Source organism: Pelodiscus sinensis, chromosome 10 (assembly GCF_049634645.1).
Source record: "Pelodiscus sinensis isolate JC-2024 chromosome 10, ASM4963464v1, whole genome shotgun sequence".
NCBI classification, from domain to species: Eukaryota; Metazoa; Chordata; order Testudines; family Trionychidae; genus Pelodiscus; species Pelodiscus sinensis.
The window spans coordinates 30107918-30124574 of NC_134720.1; the positions used below are offsets into that span (position 1 = coordinate 30107918).

Below are 16657 nucleotides of genomic sequence, written 5' to 3' on the forward strand. Positions count from 1 at the left end.
GGATGAGGCTTTTGACAATCTGAAGATTAATAAATAATAATAGCAAAGATGTCTTCCCAGCAGTCCCACCAGTCTATATTACATCAACCAGCCATACTGACTGGGGGAAGTTGGGAGGAAGGGAAGGCAGGGTTGAGTAGGATGGGACTATGTGGACTTTACTATATAATATGAAATATCAGGGCATATGCAAGGTACATCAGAAGGCTTTTATAACACAGGGAATAGCAGTAAAGGAATCATGTTCTAAATGTGCATATATTCCCCTAACACAGTGGTCCCCAACGTTTTGGGGCTGCCTTGGGGCGGGGCCGCTCACGCACCGCACGTCCGGGGCCGCTCACAGGCCACGTGCCTGAGGGTGGAGTCAAGCGTGCGCCACGCACAGGGGGCCGGCACCGGCATGTGCCGTGACCCCCGGCAGGGGCCGCCCATGCGCCGCATGCCCGGGGCCGGCACCAACATGTGCCGCGACCCTAGGCAGGGGCTGCCCAGCCGCCATGCTCCCGGGGCCGGCACTGGCATGTGCCGCGCGTCCGGGGCCAGGGCCAGCACTGGCATGTGCCGCGACCCCGGGGCAGGAGCCACCCATGCGCCTGGAGCTGGCACCTGCCGCACGCCTGGGGGCGGGGCCAGCCCAGATGGCGCCCGCGGGCACCGCGTTGGGGACCACTGCCGAACACAAAATTGTATTTAAACAGTAGTTTTGGAAGTAAATTCTAAATATATAGCAAGCATAGCAAATAGGCATTTTGTCCATCTTAAGCTACTGTTATACTGACAGAATATCCTGAAAAGCACCTTGCATGGTAATAAAAATGATTCATAGCTCTGATTTATTGAGCATGAGTTAAGTGGAGTGCAGCTTTTGCCTTCATTAGCTTGCCTTTGGAAAGTCCTAATTTTATATTTCCTTCCCCCCTTTTAAGTCCTCATATTTCCATGCTCCCTAGTAATTAATTTCAAGTTGCAAGGCTAGATAAGACTACATGTAGACGACCATCATTAAAGAACAAAGAAACATCACATGATACTAGACTCAGATACAATTCAGCCATTGGTTAGTGATATGTAATTATCAAAGTGAGTTATTTAATCTATAAGTACCATGTTAGCATCATTGTCAGAGTCTAATATTATTGATCATAATGTAACACTGAACTTTATAACAATATACTCCTGTAATCTTTAACATTAATTTACACTGGCTGGGTGCATGCCTTCCTTAAGTTGTAAAATGGGCGGGGAAGAGAATAATTCTGGGTGATGCTCCAAACTGGGTTCATGGATTCTAATGGGAGTATTTTCTGGCCAGAGCGAGGGTCACTCTAAGAAAGAAATTGAGAAGGCCGGGGAAGAAAAGCAAGGCTACAGGAGACTAAAAGGAGTTTAGTTAAGAGTTTACTATTTGAATCTTGGTATCAGCTCACCCTGGCCTTGTCTGTATTTACCCAGAGATCAATCTTCTGGTGTTCAATTTTACGGATCTAGTGAGGACCACTAAATAAACCGCTGATGGCACCCTTGTTGGCCCTGGTAGTCCCTGGGGTTCATGAGGAATAAGGGAAGTCAATGGGGGAGTTTCTTCCATCGACCTCCTGCAGTGGGGCCACCACAGAAATTCCATTTAAGGTATGTCAATTCCAGCTATGCTGTTCTCATAGCTGGAATTGCATATCTTAAATTGAATTCCTCTCCCAGAGTAACTCTCACCCACCATGAACAGTGAGCTATCACAACAGAGCTGAAACATCAAATGCATTACACTTGTCTTTTATTCCTTATCATGCTGCTGTCCTACCATTAGCACCAACAATTCAAATCTCAAATTATACACAGATATTGCACAAACTTATTTTATCCATTAAGATGGTGATACATAACTTGCTGGCCTGCTCTGGGGTTGAGTGCATAAGAAAACAGTAGAGTTAGGTCTTTAGTGCTGATCTGCAACATGAAAATCAATGTTACTTCAATTCCATTTGTAATGTAACAATCTGACATGCCAGAATCTACATGTATCCAGAACTGCTTTCATTTTTCTCACTCATTTCACTGTACAAATATTAGCATTTAGCCCCAGCAAAAGGCACCACTTTCCCGGTTATTGTTGAAGCCTACTTAATATTTGCTCTGTTATGTACTGTCTTTATCGTGACTGACAGTTTGAAACATGGCAGTGCGTTAAGACATCAGAGTTTTAACAACATTTTTAAAGGCTCAGGATGTTTGACTACAAAGTCATTTGTATTATCTCATGGGTAAAAATCAACCCTCTGCAATAAATGTAAAAGGATGAAGAATCTCTCCCTTCATTAGCTCTTCTCAACTGTTTGAGATTGAAAAATAACAGAGCAGCACGCAGATCTGCGTATCTGAAAGTATTTTACATCTATGCTCTTTTATAGAAGCTGATCCATGAACCAGTGGAGTCAGCAGCTCTAGGTTGTCTTCCTGGCTTTGCCACTGGATTTCAGTGTGATCCTATGCCTTAGTTTCTTCATCATGCAATGAGGATAATACTTAGTCCATTACTACAAAGCCCTGGAAGTTTTAAGGATAGAAAGCACAATAAGAGTTTCAAGGATTTTAAAGTGCTTTACAACTATTAATTCATTAATGCCTTGCAACAACCCTGTGAAATTACCCTGTTTATTATTACCAATTAAATATATACAGAACACAAACTTTGATTTCACAGATAAAAGTGAAGCACAAAATCCTGACTTGCTCAAAGCCATATGATTAGTGGATGAACTAGCAATAGGATTCAGCTCCTCTGTCACCCAGTCTTGTGTTTCAACCAGTATATCATTTTCACTCATTTTTATGGACATTATTATATCATGCTCCTTTCTAATTACTAGTGTTTTGCATATTAAATAGATTTCATCTAATTTGCTTAAAGAATAAACTTATGCTATTACACATATGACATGAATATAAAACAATATTAGAATGATCAAAATATTGTATTTGATTGCAAAAGAATCTATTTCCTCAATGAAATTGACAAATCATAGTATAAAGATATCTTTCGTAAGCTGGTATTGTTCAGCTCTAGATCCAAATTAGTGTTGACATTACAGTTCAAGGTTGAGGGTGAAGAATCAGATTTGGATTAGAGGGTTCTAAAATCTCATTGTTCAGAGGAATTGTTATCAATATTCGATGGTAATAATCCATACAGTTAGCAGTTTTTCCAAGATCTTAACTAACACCTTGAGCCAAAATTTAACAAGGGCTATGATTTTGCTTGCATCCTCCCCAAATAGGAAAACAGAACCATTCTGGGTTTGAATCCAATCAGGATCAAAAGCAAGTAGGGTAGTTTCATATTCCATCGTTTATACTGAAGGTTTTAGTTTTTAGTTCATCTGTCATAGAAACCAAAATTATCAGTGTGGAATCTACAAGATGAGTTATTTTACCCATCATCATCATCATCTTCATGCAGAAATAGTTTTGTATCATTCAAGATCTCCCTAGTGGGCTAAGATAAGTTGCCAGTAACAACTCTGAATTTTTAATTGAATTTGTAATCACTGTTTGCAGTGTTATAGAGACATGACTAAGAGCTCTGTGACTAACAGGTTGATTCTTTCACCAACAGAAGTTGATCCACCCACCTTTGTTTGTAATCACTTAGTTTTAACCTTCCTATGTATTTGATTCCCAGTGTTACCAGTGGCTAAAAGAAAAAATTGTAAGTGAAGAAGGAAGAAAACAGCAAATAAAGCTGAAAGACCTTCTTCCAATTGCAGATCGTCTTGGCTGCACACTACCTCAGCTAGCAGTTGGTAAGAAATACTAAAAATATAATTTTTATTGCTGCTTTCCTCTCCTCTTGCTTCATATATGTCTTTTGAAGAAAAAGACCACTTTTGAACTAGTATAGTAATCTCATATACCAATTTTTGTGTTTGACTGATCTTTGGCACAAACCCGTGACATTGTGGGTACTACATTAATATTCACTCCATAGAGGTCTCTGGGTCACATCTATACTTACTGGCAGATTGATGCTCCAGACAGCAATCTTCTGGCATTTGATTTAGCAGGTCTAGTACAGACCCATAAAAGCTCCAGCTGGCACTTGTACTCCTTGTAGTTGTGAGGCGTAAGGGATTGTTTGCTCCTGTTGACCTCCCATTGTGGACGGTGCAGAAATGCAATTTAAGATTCGTCGACTCTAGCTACATACCAGTAATTAACGTAGCTGAATTTATGTATCTTAATTTGACCTTCCACTGTAGCGTAGACCAGCCCTGAGTAACTTAAAAGCCTTAATAGCCTGAGAACCAGCAATATCCCTGGGGCCAGTTGCATTTCAAATGGCATTTTCAAAATGACAGCCAGCAAGGCTATCTTCCGGTTTCAGAAAGATGTGCTTTGAGTCAAGTGACCACTCAAAAAGACAGATTAAGTCAAGTGATCATTTAGATAAAAGCTGTAGACCAGAGCACCAGCGATGGATGACGTGAGATGTAATGCTGCTTTATAAAGAGGCAAGAACTGCAGGAAATGAGTAGATGAAACGGAAGAAGTGCAATGTAAAATGCCAGTTTAAACTACTACCCTATTCTTGGCTCAGTCTCTGGCAAAGACGATATCCATTTCCTTATACAACAGCAATACGGTGAGCTAGCAATTATCATGAAATAATCATGCATGCCTTTAGCTTCTTGCGGTGTCCCAGAAGTGTGGTACCATTGTAAAAAACACCAACCCAATTGACTTGTGCTTTTTAAACACAGCAGAGACGCCTTTCTTTCAAAAGAAGTCAATCATTTTTAAGTGTGCTGTCTTCTCCACGCTTGCCTTGAACCATTACTGAAATGTTGCGCACAGATGGCTATCAGAGAAATGATCCTTCACATTAAATTGCCTAAGCAATCATTCCTGTTCCCTGGGGGGGGGGGGGGGGGGGGGGAGAGGAGAGAAGCACCTCCTCCTTATATCAGTTTTAGCAGCTCAAGTGCACATGATCCTTGGGTATACTACTTTTTTCTAGCCATCCCATCTCAAAAGGATATAAGAGTAACAACGGTGGGTTGGATTAACATGAACTGAGGCATGGAAACACTCACATATGTTAAATATGACTAATCATGTGGCACCGTAAAGACTAACACTTATATAGGATCATGAGCTTTTATGGGTAAAACCCACTTCATCAGAGGAGTTGGAGTGGAAATAGACTCAAAAGTATATATAACAACAAAAGCTGGGGGAACTGGCTTTGTAGTGCAAGTTTCTTAGGGGAAATTGGCTTTGATAGCTTGGGACCGTTTGAGGAAGAAATAAGTAAATATAAGATAAAGCTACACAGTATAATGAATAACGCAATCGAGCAGTCTATTTACCCTTTCCTAAAATATCAGAACAAGGAGACATTCAATGAAACTGAAAGGCAGGAAATTCACAACTGAAAAAGGGAAATACTTACACAATACTGTTACTCATTACCACAAAGTGTCAAGTGTTAAAATTTTTAAAGGATTTGCTTTTTATATGGATAATGAGAACATTCTGTTATATTAGATGGATACTTAAAGAAAAAAGTAATATAAACTCTTAATGCTTCAGAATATCAACTAGCCACTATCTAACAGGGATTAAAAAGAAACTAGCTTTGTAGACAGGTTACTTTATAGTTACCTACTATAGGGTTTCTTGCACTCACCTCTAAAGCATCTGTTATTGACTGCTGTCACACAAATGATTCCTGACTAGGCTGACGTAGATGAAGTATGACAATTCTTATGCTTCTGAGCATGTGGTTTGATTCCTAGCATGGTGCCTGCGAAATGAAGGTGTGAGTTCTGTTCTTCTTGGATCTTCCAATCCTGAGCAACTGATAGAAAATCTTGGAGCCATTCAGGCAAGTAGCGTATGAATAAATATTATTAGTATCAAGAGTGTTTGTTTACTTCTATTTGAAGTTATTTCAGGGTAGAATTGTACATACTCCATGTGGAGTATGTCCTGAATTTAAATGTTTAATCAATTTTTCAGCTTCAATACCACTGACACTTTAATTAAAGAAACAAATATACTCTACTTCGCTGTAGCCCACAAATAGTGTTTTCCAATCTCCAGTAATCTTCTGCAGAAGAATTTAAGAACAAAGGTCTGCACTGCATTAAGTAGCCCCAGAGCATTGTTCATAAGGGGCTTGCTCTGATATCCTTGACCACAAACTTCCCTCCCGTTTCTATTCACTGATGTTTGTAGTTTACAAAATGGCCTGAGAGCCTTAGGAAAAAGTTACAGATCTTCTAGCATACAATCATTACAATTTGGCAGGAACAAAGATCCCCTACAGATGTAAAATATTACCATACAAAGACAGAACAATTATTTTATACAATTGGTTTAATTTTGAAAAACCTGTTTAATCAAGAACCATTAAGCAATTCTGATAACATGCGGGTTTTATTTTTTCTTCATCCTTAGGTTCTTCCAAAGATGACATCACACATTGTAAGTGAAATAGATAATATTCTAGGGAATAAGCCCTACAGCAAGAAGGACTACAGATCATAATACAATGCATGATTAAACAAGACTGCATGGTTAAAATAGTGCTCTGTATATAGTACAGTACTGAATTAATATCCAGTCATGAGAATCAAATTAGCAGCTTGCTGCTTAGTCTCTATTGTTACTGGATTTTTCAAGGTGTGCTGTTGCTACCAATTTGCAGTAAAATTCAAAAGCACAGTTGATCTCTCTTACTGAGAATATTCTTTGTATTTTCTTATCTCTGACTAAAGTCATTAATTTTTACTTTTCTCTTAGCACCTCATGCTTATACAGTGAAATACACATATCAAGCAAAAAAATATTTATATCCTTTAGGTACTTGGTAATTAAAGAAGGATGTACAGATATATTTTTTCAATGAACAAAAACAAAACATAAGGTTTTAGTAAAGACACATTCTAAGAAAATTCAACTATAAAAATTCTTCAGCTACAAGTTCAGAATTTACAATTTGCAGTTTTTATATAGTATTAAGGCTGTAGCTAAACAGAGACTTTACAGTTAAAAAAAATCAGAAAGTTAATTACAAGTTGTGTGATTTAGCTTCTAAATAGTCTAGTTAAGAATTTTGCATATTGAGCTTGCTTAGCTGTTCATTATATAATTCACAGTTGCTGTAGAACATCAGAAAATTGGTATTTGTTTGTGAAAAAGTTACATTTGCTCCATCTATATTCTGGAAATCAACCATAAGTATTATGCTTAGTATTTTTGACAAAGTATTTTTAAAACAATGAGTTTGTGAATGTTTCATCCTTATACAGGAAACACTGGTTCATTTATCAGTTAATCTTCCTGTTTAATGAACAGGTTCATAAAGTAACCTTACTTTGCTTTGTAAAATGAATTTACTGTAAGTTCAGTATTTTCCACATGTATTGCATATATAACCACTTCATAAAGGGTATGATTATGGTATACAAGGGTCCTAAAAGTGCTGTACATTTTTCTTAACTTCATGAATGTTGCACACATTTCAAATGAGATGAACAGAACCTAGTTCATATTTTTAAAGTAAAAATGTTTCTTTTCTTCTATTTCATCCATTGATCTATGTGTAAATGAATTTAGCTGCTGTATATTAGGAATTGCAATCAAACTTCTGCTTGTACACAATAAAAGCATTTTGTGCACCTAATCTTATAACTAGACCATTTATTATTACTAGCAGTGACTTTACTTTTAGGACAAGGAAATGCATAGAATACACTCAGCAGAAAGATGAATATCTTACAAGATCCATAAAAATATTACATGAGATTTTTCCATTGACATGAATGAGTTGTCAATGATCTCTCTTTGGCACACTAAGATCTTAACTACTTTTAAGTGATCAACTGCTCAAAAGAGGGAATATGGGGGAGAAAAACAGTATTGTTAGATGAGGGGGTTATCCCAGGCCATAAGTTGTTGATAAAATATACATTGAAATAAAACAAACTGAACTGATTTAATTCTTGCGTGACATGGAAGGGCTTCAGGAGTGAAAGAGTGATGCCAAACGTAATACCTGCAGCACTCTGCAAATTCTGCAGAGGCGATATTTAAATATTAAAAAGACAGTTAATGTTCCTTGTAGATGAAAGCAGAGTACAGTTATGTTTCATACTTCAGTATTGCATTTTATTCATATTAGCCTGTTCCTACATTGTTTTTAGATTTGTATTGGTAACATTGTGACAACTTTTACAAAACCATTGTGTTAGCTTCAGATTTTGGTATTTAGATGGATTTTGGAAGGGATCATTGAGAAGAGGAGTAATTAAAGCATTAGGCAAATAACAAAGAAGTTGGGGGTTGTTCACCAACATTAGTAGGAAACTCTAGTATATCCCCCTCTCAGTCAAAAAGGGACACAGAGGAAGTCTTTAACCATCAGCCCCAATCCTGTGAGGCATGTCAAGCTTGGAGAAGGGCAGATCCTATAAAAGCAGAATTAACGATCAGCTGGAGGTGCAACTCTGAAGGAGCAGGGTTGGAATTTAAGTTCCCCAGGCCCAGATGGTAGGGTTGCAGACTGTGGGATACCACTTGAGTGTCTTCATTGCCTAGGGCCCCCCAGAGAAGAAAGTGAAGATGGTTCTTTTCTTTTTCTTCCTTAGCTTTCCCAAGACCATGGACTCTACCTTTTGTGAGCTCCCGACTTTCATCTCAACTTTACCTGGTTCCCCACATATACACTGGAGAGGTGGCAAATGTCCTGGGTAACACTGCTGGAAGATTCCAGCATGCTACCCATCTTCCTTTGTCCAAAGGGATGCCAGAAAGGTATATTCTACTACTGTTAAAATGTTGACATTTTGATTGTCATCTTTAGGTTTGATTTAACTCATTCATCCCAAAGTATTAATTCAGATTCACAACTTCCAACAGAACTTTGTTTAGGTTTATTCCTGGGTCATATTTTCCAGGTTCTTAGCTAGACCAGAGCCTTTTAAAAAGTAACATGGAGGCTTTGACTCTGAAGCACAACACTACTGGGCAAGGTTGAGGCTGACACAACCACAAAGCTCTACTTATATTTTTCTACCTAAAAGTTTTAAGTCCCCCAAAATTTCAAGGGTAAATATCAAGAAGCCCACTACAGGTCAGTATTCTTGAACTTTTTATTAAAACATTTCAAATGATACATATTAAGAGATGGATTGTCCCTTTCTGTAACTAAGAGGTTAAGCTCTTATACATAAAAAGCCATCACATTTTCAAATCTGGCAGTTCAGAGCACAGCTATTTTCTGTGCTGTTGAGTTGTAACCTAATCCAGTTTATGGAAATCCCAACAAACATTTTACAAATCATTCTAATTATGATTACAAAGGGCTTCCAAGGAGTTAAGCTTGTTTTTACAACTTCTAATACTGTATATTTCCTTCTGCCACCACTTTGATTCATTCAATTGTTTCAACAATATCTTATCAAGTAACCAAAACTAAATTCAAAGTTTGTTTTACATTTATAATTGTGTAAAAAAATTTCAGACAAGTTTTCAGACTGTTTTTATCTCCCACCTTTAAGTCTTTATGAAAGTGGACCCACCCACAATTACAAACAGATGACCACTGTTTTATCTATTTGGAGCCTGTAGACAGCAGGGCGATCAGTCCAGATGAAGCACTTATAGACAGAATATAGTTTCTGTGATGGAAAGGTTAAGGATGTACATGTAAAACTACCACAAATAACATCCCTTGCAATTACCATCTTTAGGAGTCTAAAGAGAAAGTGTGGAAACAGTGTTTTGCTATATTTGAGTTTAACAGGTACTACTTGTCTAATTTAGAAACAGAAGCTCATAGGAATTAAGCCTATTTATAAGTATGCATTGATTTAAAAAAAAAAAAAAGACTAGACTTGCCTCCAAAGAGAAGTTTTAAATGCTGCTAGACAGCGTATCTTAAATAATGCATCAATTAGTGCTGCATAAAGTACGTTTGCTGCAGACATGATTTCATATTCATGAAATTACTGCACAGCAGAAAAGTATCGAGTCCTGCGCTGATACAAAATTTGTATCCACATTCACAAAAAATAAGCCCCAGATAGCTGCATTGACATCCGTGGATGCAGAGACCTATGGATATAAAGTAGCTATCCGCAAATATACAGGGTTTGAGATACAAAATTTGTATTCTCATCTGCAAAAATGAATCATGGATGCAGATTGCCACAGATTTGCAGGGCTCTAAACATTCTGTAGCACAACAGTCTACAGCAACTAACATTTAAATTTCCTGAGAGGTAACCATGTTTGTCTGTAACTGGAAAAACTTAAACAACGAATAGTCTTGCAGTACCTTAAAGACCAACAAAAGATTAGTATTTCACTGTAAACAAAGGATACACAGTGGGGTTGAAATTCTTCAACAGAAAGAAGGAAGCAATGATGACCAAGACAAGAAAGAGTGTGTTGTTATAGAAGATAGAAAATGTTGTTGCTTCATAATCTGCAACTTCGTTTTTCTTCCACAGAATTCTATGTATAAATGCAAATAAATTAAACATTTCTAGGCTAATGCAAATCTGTATGCTAACATCACTTCCGTCACAGGGAGATGGCTCCTTTTATGCCACACTGAAACCTCTCTAAGAACCTTTCATCATAACAAAGTTACTAACCATTAAAAGTCATAACAGGACTATTTCATTACTGTTGCTGATAAATTAATACAAATCAGAGACAGGCAATGCCGTTAAACATTGTCTCTCTTTACCTAAAAGAACATGAAGAAACCACAAGGGAACTGTTCAATTACAAATAAACAAATTTATTATCTATACAGAGACATTCCCTGGCGAGTAGTACATATACAGCTAGGCTCACTGTTTTAAAGATGCTTCTACAAAAGAGAATGCAGTTATGCTACCTAAGGCCTCACAAGCTAGATACAGGAATACTAACCTAATATATATTGAATACACATGTACATACTTAAGGTCATTGTGTTTTTCAAGAATCCAAGTCCAACAGTTGTTAAAAATTAAACTTTTATTACTAGATTGAGATGAATACTCATTTTGCAGGTACAGTGCCCATAGTGTCAACCCAAAGGAAAACATAGCTCTTACTCTAAAAATCTGATGGTTCAATTTTCAGAAGTATTCATCTGCATTTAAGTATTCCTAATATACCCATCACTAAATTTCTTAGTCATTCAATACAAATCCAAGGTCTACTCTATTTGTTCATAAATGATCTAATCTTCAACACTAATAAACATGTTCTTTAAAAAAAAATCTATTGTTTAGATTCAGTTATAGGAAGACTTTTGTGAGAAGCTGAATTTTTATGTTCCAAAGACAGTCAGACGTGGCAATTCTTATCCCTTCTTGATTAAAGGTTCCAAAGACAGACTTTCTATTAACCCTGCCTCAAGTCAAAGGGCTTCACCATGGATTCCTCAACTACAGAGTTCCCACTGACGACAGATGTCTTAAGTCATGCCAACTATTCTATCAAGGGACTTTAATATTAGGATCCTATCCATATAAAAATTATAAAAAATATTACAATGAGAATAAAAAATTATTACCTCTCATCCTTCTCTTTACGAGACATCTTCCTATTGTCTGCCTCAGAAAGTTTGCGAGTAACTTCTTTGGAAACAGCATCTTCTCTCTTTTGGGCAACTCTGCAAGGACACAAGTTTAGTTCAACTGCAGTTTCTTCCCAATAACATTATAGATTCCAAAACAAACCAAAACATTTAGCAACTATGTGTCATCTTAAACTGACACCAACTGAAAGCCAGATGATTTTTAAAGAACTGATTAAATGTAGTTTTATACTACAGCTGCCCGTGAGATCTTTACCAACGTTGGTTCTTTTAGTTAAAAATATTTTCCACACAGAAACGGGATAGACCCTCACAAACAACAGAAATATATTGCCAAAGAAAAGAAAAGAGTACCACCTTTTTGTAACTTTGATGTTAAGGCCATCAAATACATAGACACCAAAAAAATAGTTCCCCTCTGATCTTCCAGCTATATTGATCCCAAGGGTTACATGGAACAATTGTAAGAACAGATTTAAGCATGATTCTCATATAATATTCTCATAAACCCTCAGCACACTGACACTTGGAAATGGTTATTTGGCTGAAGAGGCTCATCTCCACACCAAAACTAATGACATTCTAATTTTTTTCCTATTAGTTCAGTAAATTTCTGATGAAATTCCTAGTCTGAGCTTGATGCACAAGAATTCCATTCAATCAAGAATTAAGACAATTTACTGACCAATGCAATGCCAGAAGTCATGGAAAAGCAGCTAAGAACTTTCAAAACTACACCAATCCTTATATAAAGCAAATAACTGTTTCTACTACGATTATGTTTTGAAGCATAATTGGAAGCAAGTTCTTAGAGAATCTCTTTCACACAGTGGACACCCCTAAGATCCTTTCAGATACTCCTCCTAGGGGCAGAATGATATTTCAGGAAATTGAGCCTTATTCAATAAGCCAGAATTGGGTAAATATTTGAAAAAAACATCCCACGGTTAGGGATATCAATGGTTAACTGGTGGCCAGACTGGAGTAGTCCTCACTTGTCTCAGGCCCAGCCTGGCCACAGAAGCCCCTCACCTGCCCCATCTAAGTGGTTAACAATGTTTAACTGATTAATGGGATTTTACATTCTTACCCACTGTAAATATTAATATCACTATCTCTTATGAAAAGATGTATTCAACTTATTAGCAAACTTACTTATGTTTGAGAACAAATTTTACATTCTTGTAGGCGAAGGCTACCAGATAGGTACTGACAAGGGTCATTACACTGTAGAGGACTGCAGACTGAACAAGATCCATGTGCCATATTCGCCAATACAGCCCTAAAAACCAAGAATACTCATTAAGATTTGAAGAGTCATTAAATGAGGCAAGTTAAGATTTTATCTTCAATACACTTGGTTTAGAATTGGTCAAATTTGTTGGATGGAAACAGTAGTGTTAAGAGAGCAGAGGCATCAATTTTTTAAAAAACCATTTTCCTGAGGCAGAAATTATCTGTTTTTAGGGGCTCATCTACAATAACCTGGCAGCGGAGAAGTTAGATTTAGGGGTGCTACCACATTCCCCAGCCTGAAGTGGTTTCCATCATATACATGATTCAATGGCTTTCAGCAGCCCCAGTGCCCCCATTAAGTGAAGGGAAGCTGGAGGCCAAGTTATAGTCATGCCAGTGTAACCGACATGGGGATCTGAACCTGGGACCTCCCTGAAGCTTAGTACGGGAGCCTCCACTCTTTGGGTACGTCTACACTACAGCGCTAATTCGAACTAACTTAGTTTGAATTAGTTAATTCGAACTAAGCTAATTCGAACTAACGTGTCTAGAACTAAAAACTAGTTCGAATTAGCGTTTTGCTAATTCGAACTAGCAAGTCCACATTGAGTGGACCCTGAACAGGGCTTAAGGATGGCCGGAAGCAGTGCCAGCAGGGCATCAGAGGAGGACTTAGAGCGTGGAGATGCTGTCTCAGGCTAGCCGAGGGCTGCGCTTAAAGGGTCCCGACCCCCACCCCGGACAGACAGTTCTAAGGGGTGCCCCGCTTGCAAAGCAGTTCTGGCTTGGATTGCCCGGAGTACGCACACTGGGCACATCACACCACTCGGCCATCAGCCCGGCTGAACTTGCCGCAGGCTGCCATCTGGGGAGAGGGGGCAATTGGGGGGCTGCAGGAGAGCTTCCACCCCCAGAAGCCCGCAGAGCCAGCCCAGTCCTCCCCATCGGGGGCTCGTACCCCATTCCTCCCTCACCTCCTTCCACTTACCCTTCCCTAGCCCCCCTTCTTATTGATGTACAAAATAAAGATAACGTTTCTTCCAACATTGACTCTGTCTTTATTGAACAAAACTGGGGGAGACTGGGAAAAGGAGGTGGGAGAGGGGAAGAGAAAGGCTGGGAGAGGGGAGGGCAACTAACATGATCAGGGGTTGGGAACAGGTCCCAGATGAAGAGAGGCTACAGAGACTGGGACTGTTCAGCTTAGAAAAGAGGAGACGGAGTGGGGACAGGATAGAGGTCTCTAAAAGCAGGGGTTGGGTGGAGAGGGTGCACACAGAAAAGTTCTTCATGAGTTCCCCTAAAGAAGGACTAGAGGACACCAAAGGAAAGGAATGGGTAGCAGGCTTCAAACTAGTAAGAGAAAGTTGTTGTTCTTCACAAAGCAAATAGTTAACCTGTGGAACTCCTTGCTGCAGGAGGCTGTGAAGGCTACAACTAGAACAGAGTTTAAAGGGAAGTGAGATCAAGTCATGGAGGTTGGGTCCATGGAGTAGTCTTACCCAGGGGGTAGGAGTGGTGTCCCTGCCCAAAGTGTGTGGAAGGCTGGAGAGGGATGACACGAGACAAATGGCTTGGTCACTGTCTTCGGTCCATCCCCTCCAGGGTCCCTAGGGTTGGCCGCTGTCGGCAGACAGGCTACTGGGCTAGATGGACCTTTGGTCTGACCCAGTACGGCCATTGTAAGCTCAGGGCTCAGGGTCGGGGGTCTCAGTGGACCCCCTTGATTTTCATGCACACCTGCTCCTGGGTGGCCAGGCTGGCAGCTCTCCTGCCCTAGACGGCCACTTTCCTGTGCCTAGTGTGGAGATCGTGGACGAGGTCCACGATGTCCGCACTAGCCCAGGAAGGTGCCCGCCTGTTGCGGTCCCGGGCAAGCTCCCAGGAGCTGCCAGCCTGGTCCTGGGAAGAGGGGGTGGGCGGCTCTGTGCCATGCCAGGTGCAGGGTCTGCTAGCTGGGTGTTGGCAGGCTTGCACCTGGCACGGGCACCGTAGCCAGCCCGTGCCCCTTTAAGGGGGCCGGGAGGGGGGGCATAGAGTTTCCCTGGTGTTGGCCAGAGTGGCCACCAGGGAAACCTGGGGAGGGCTAGCCTCCCACTAGTTCGAATTAAGGGGCTACACACCCCTTAATTCGAACTAGTAAGTTCGAACTAGGCTTAATCCTCATAAAATGAGGTTTTCCTAGTTCAAACTAAGCGCTCCGCTAGTTCGATTCAAATTCGAACTAGCGGAGCGCTAGTGTAGCGGCTATGAATGTTAGTTCAAACTAACATCCGTTAGTTCGAACTAACATTGTAGTGTAGACATACCCATTGAGCTAAAAGCCAGTTGGTGCTAAGCCCATGCTTTAGAGCAGTGGTCCCCAACCTTTTGGGGCTGCCGGGTGCCTGGGCCACTCACATGTCGGGCACTCGGGGCCACACATGCGCCCAGGGGCGGGGCTGCGCACACGCCTGGGGGCAGGGCCACCCATACACTGTGTGTCTGGAGCTGGCGCCACCCACACGCTGCCCTCCCGGGGCTGGCGCCACAACTGTGCTGCACGCCCAGGGCTGGGGCCGCCGATACGCCACGCGACTGGGACCGGAACAACCCATGTCCCGGGGTCAGGGCCACCACCGCCCATGCGCTGCGTGCCCAGAGCCTGTGCCACATGCCTAGGAGCCGGCAGCGCCCATGTGCCCGGTGGCGGGGCTGCCCATGTGGTGCGCGCCCAGGGCCGGCACCACCCCTATGCCACATGCCCAGGTTGGCACTTCCCATATGCTGCAAGCCCGGGGCCGGCACAGCCATTTCGCCACTCACCTGGGGGCAGGGCTGCCCATGTGCTGCGCGCCCAGGGCCAGCACAGACCTCACTCCGTGCACCCGGGGGTGAGGGCCACCTAACCGCCGCGTGCCCGGGGCCGCTCATACGCCCAGGGGCTGACACCGCCCATGTGCCACGCACCTGGGTGCGGGGCCAGCCCCATTCGGCGGGTGCACAGAAATGGCCCGGTGGGTGCCATGGCCCTCGCTGGCACCGCATTGGAGACCACTGCTGTAGTGGTCTCTTGGTCTTATCTGTTGCTGTGGTCTCGGTGCCAGTGCATGGGACAGTGACCCACACTAGGCGTGTGGGTTACATCAGGATTTGGGGAGCGGGCCCCCTTCACCAGGCTGGAGCAAATGCTACTGAGGGCGCTGCTCTTTCTGAGCGGGCTGCGTAACTCGGGAACCCTCCCTCCCCCCTTCCCGCGGATACTAAGGGCCCCACGGCAGATGCCAGGAGAGTCCCTGGTTTGCCCCGGTCTCGCCCCCCCGGGCAGGAGGCAGCCAACTGGCAGACGGGCTCAGGGCGCTGCCTGAGGGACGTAGCCGCGATGCGCCCGCACCTCAGCTACCCCCACTAACGTGCCACGTCGCCACCGCGGAGGCTGCCTGCAGCCGCGACCCAGGACACCGGCCGGCAGGGAAGCGCGAGCCGCGGAGCGAGCGACGAGCCCCGCGGGCACTCACAGATGGGGATGGCGGACACGATGAAGGCGTTGCCGAAGAAAAGCGCCGAGGACTTGGCCGAGAGGTTGCGGCTGAAATCCTGCAGCAGCAGGTCCTCCTCCGACTGCTGCCGGGTCCCGCTGCCGCCTTTCGGAGCCATGGCCGAGAGCTGCCGCGCGAGTGTCCTACCACTGGTCCTGCCCGGGAGCCGTAGCTGAGGCCGCCAACGTACACTCAGCACTCAGAACGCAAGGGCGGGGACACCCCTGCGTCAAGTCCTTCCGGGGTCAACAGGAGTCTCCCTACTCCTCCCGACCCTGAAACGCCCCGGAAAGCGACCGTC

At 42.2% G+C, this 16657-nt stretch overlaps 2 protein-coding genes across 8 annotated transcripts in view; one reads left to right on the forward strand and one right to left on the reverse strand.

Moving 5' to 3' along the window:
* The window catches only part of KCNAB1 (potassium voltage-gated channel subfamily A regulatory beta subunit 1), a 253158-nt gene extending 243609 nt beyond the window's left edge, over positions 1 to 9549 (forward strand). For all 7 annotated transcript variants that reach the window (XM_075937761.1, XM_075937758.1, XM_075937760.1 and 4 more), the window contains 3 exons: positions 3680 to 3800; positions 5796 to 5884; positions 6460 to 9549. In XM_075937761.1, coding sequence (XP_075793876.1) covers positions 3680 to 3800; positions 5796 to 5884; positions 6460 to 6549 — 300 coding nt within the window. In that variant the 3' untranslated portion in view covers positions 6550 to 9549. The remainder of the gene's footprint in view (positions 1 to 3679; positions 3801 to 5795; positions 5885 to 6459) is intronic.
* SSR3 (signal sequence receptor subunit 3) lies at positions 9142 to 16621 on the reverse strand. The gene is made up of 5 exons (XM_075937764.1): positions 16336 to 16621; positions 12758 to 12884; positions 11579 to 11677; positions 10390 to 10521; positions 9142 to 9683 (listed from the first exon to the last, which is right to left on the reverse strand). Exons 1-5 carry the CDS (start codon positions 16472 to 16474, stop codon positions 9617 to 9619), a joined length of 564 nt encoding a protein of 187 aa, XP_075793879.1. The 5' UTR covers positions 16475 to 16621; the 3' UTR covers positions 9142 to 9616.
* Positions 16622 to 16657: the final 36 nt, after the last annotated feature.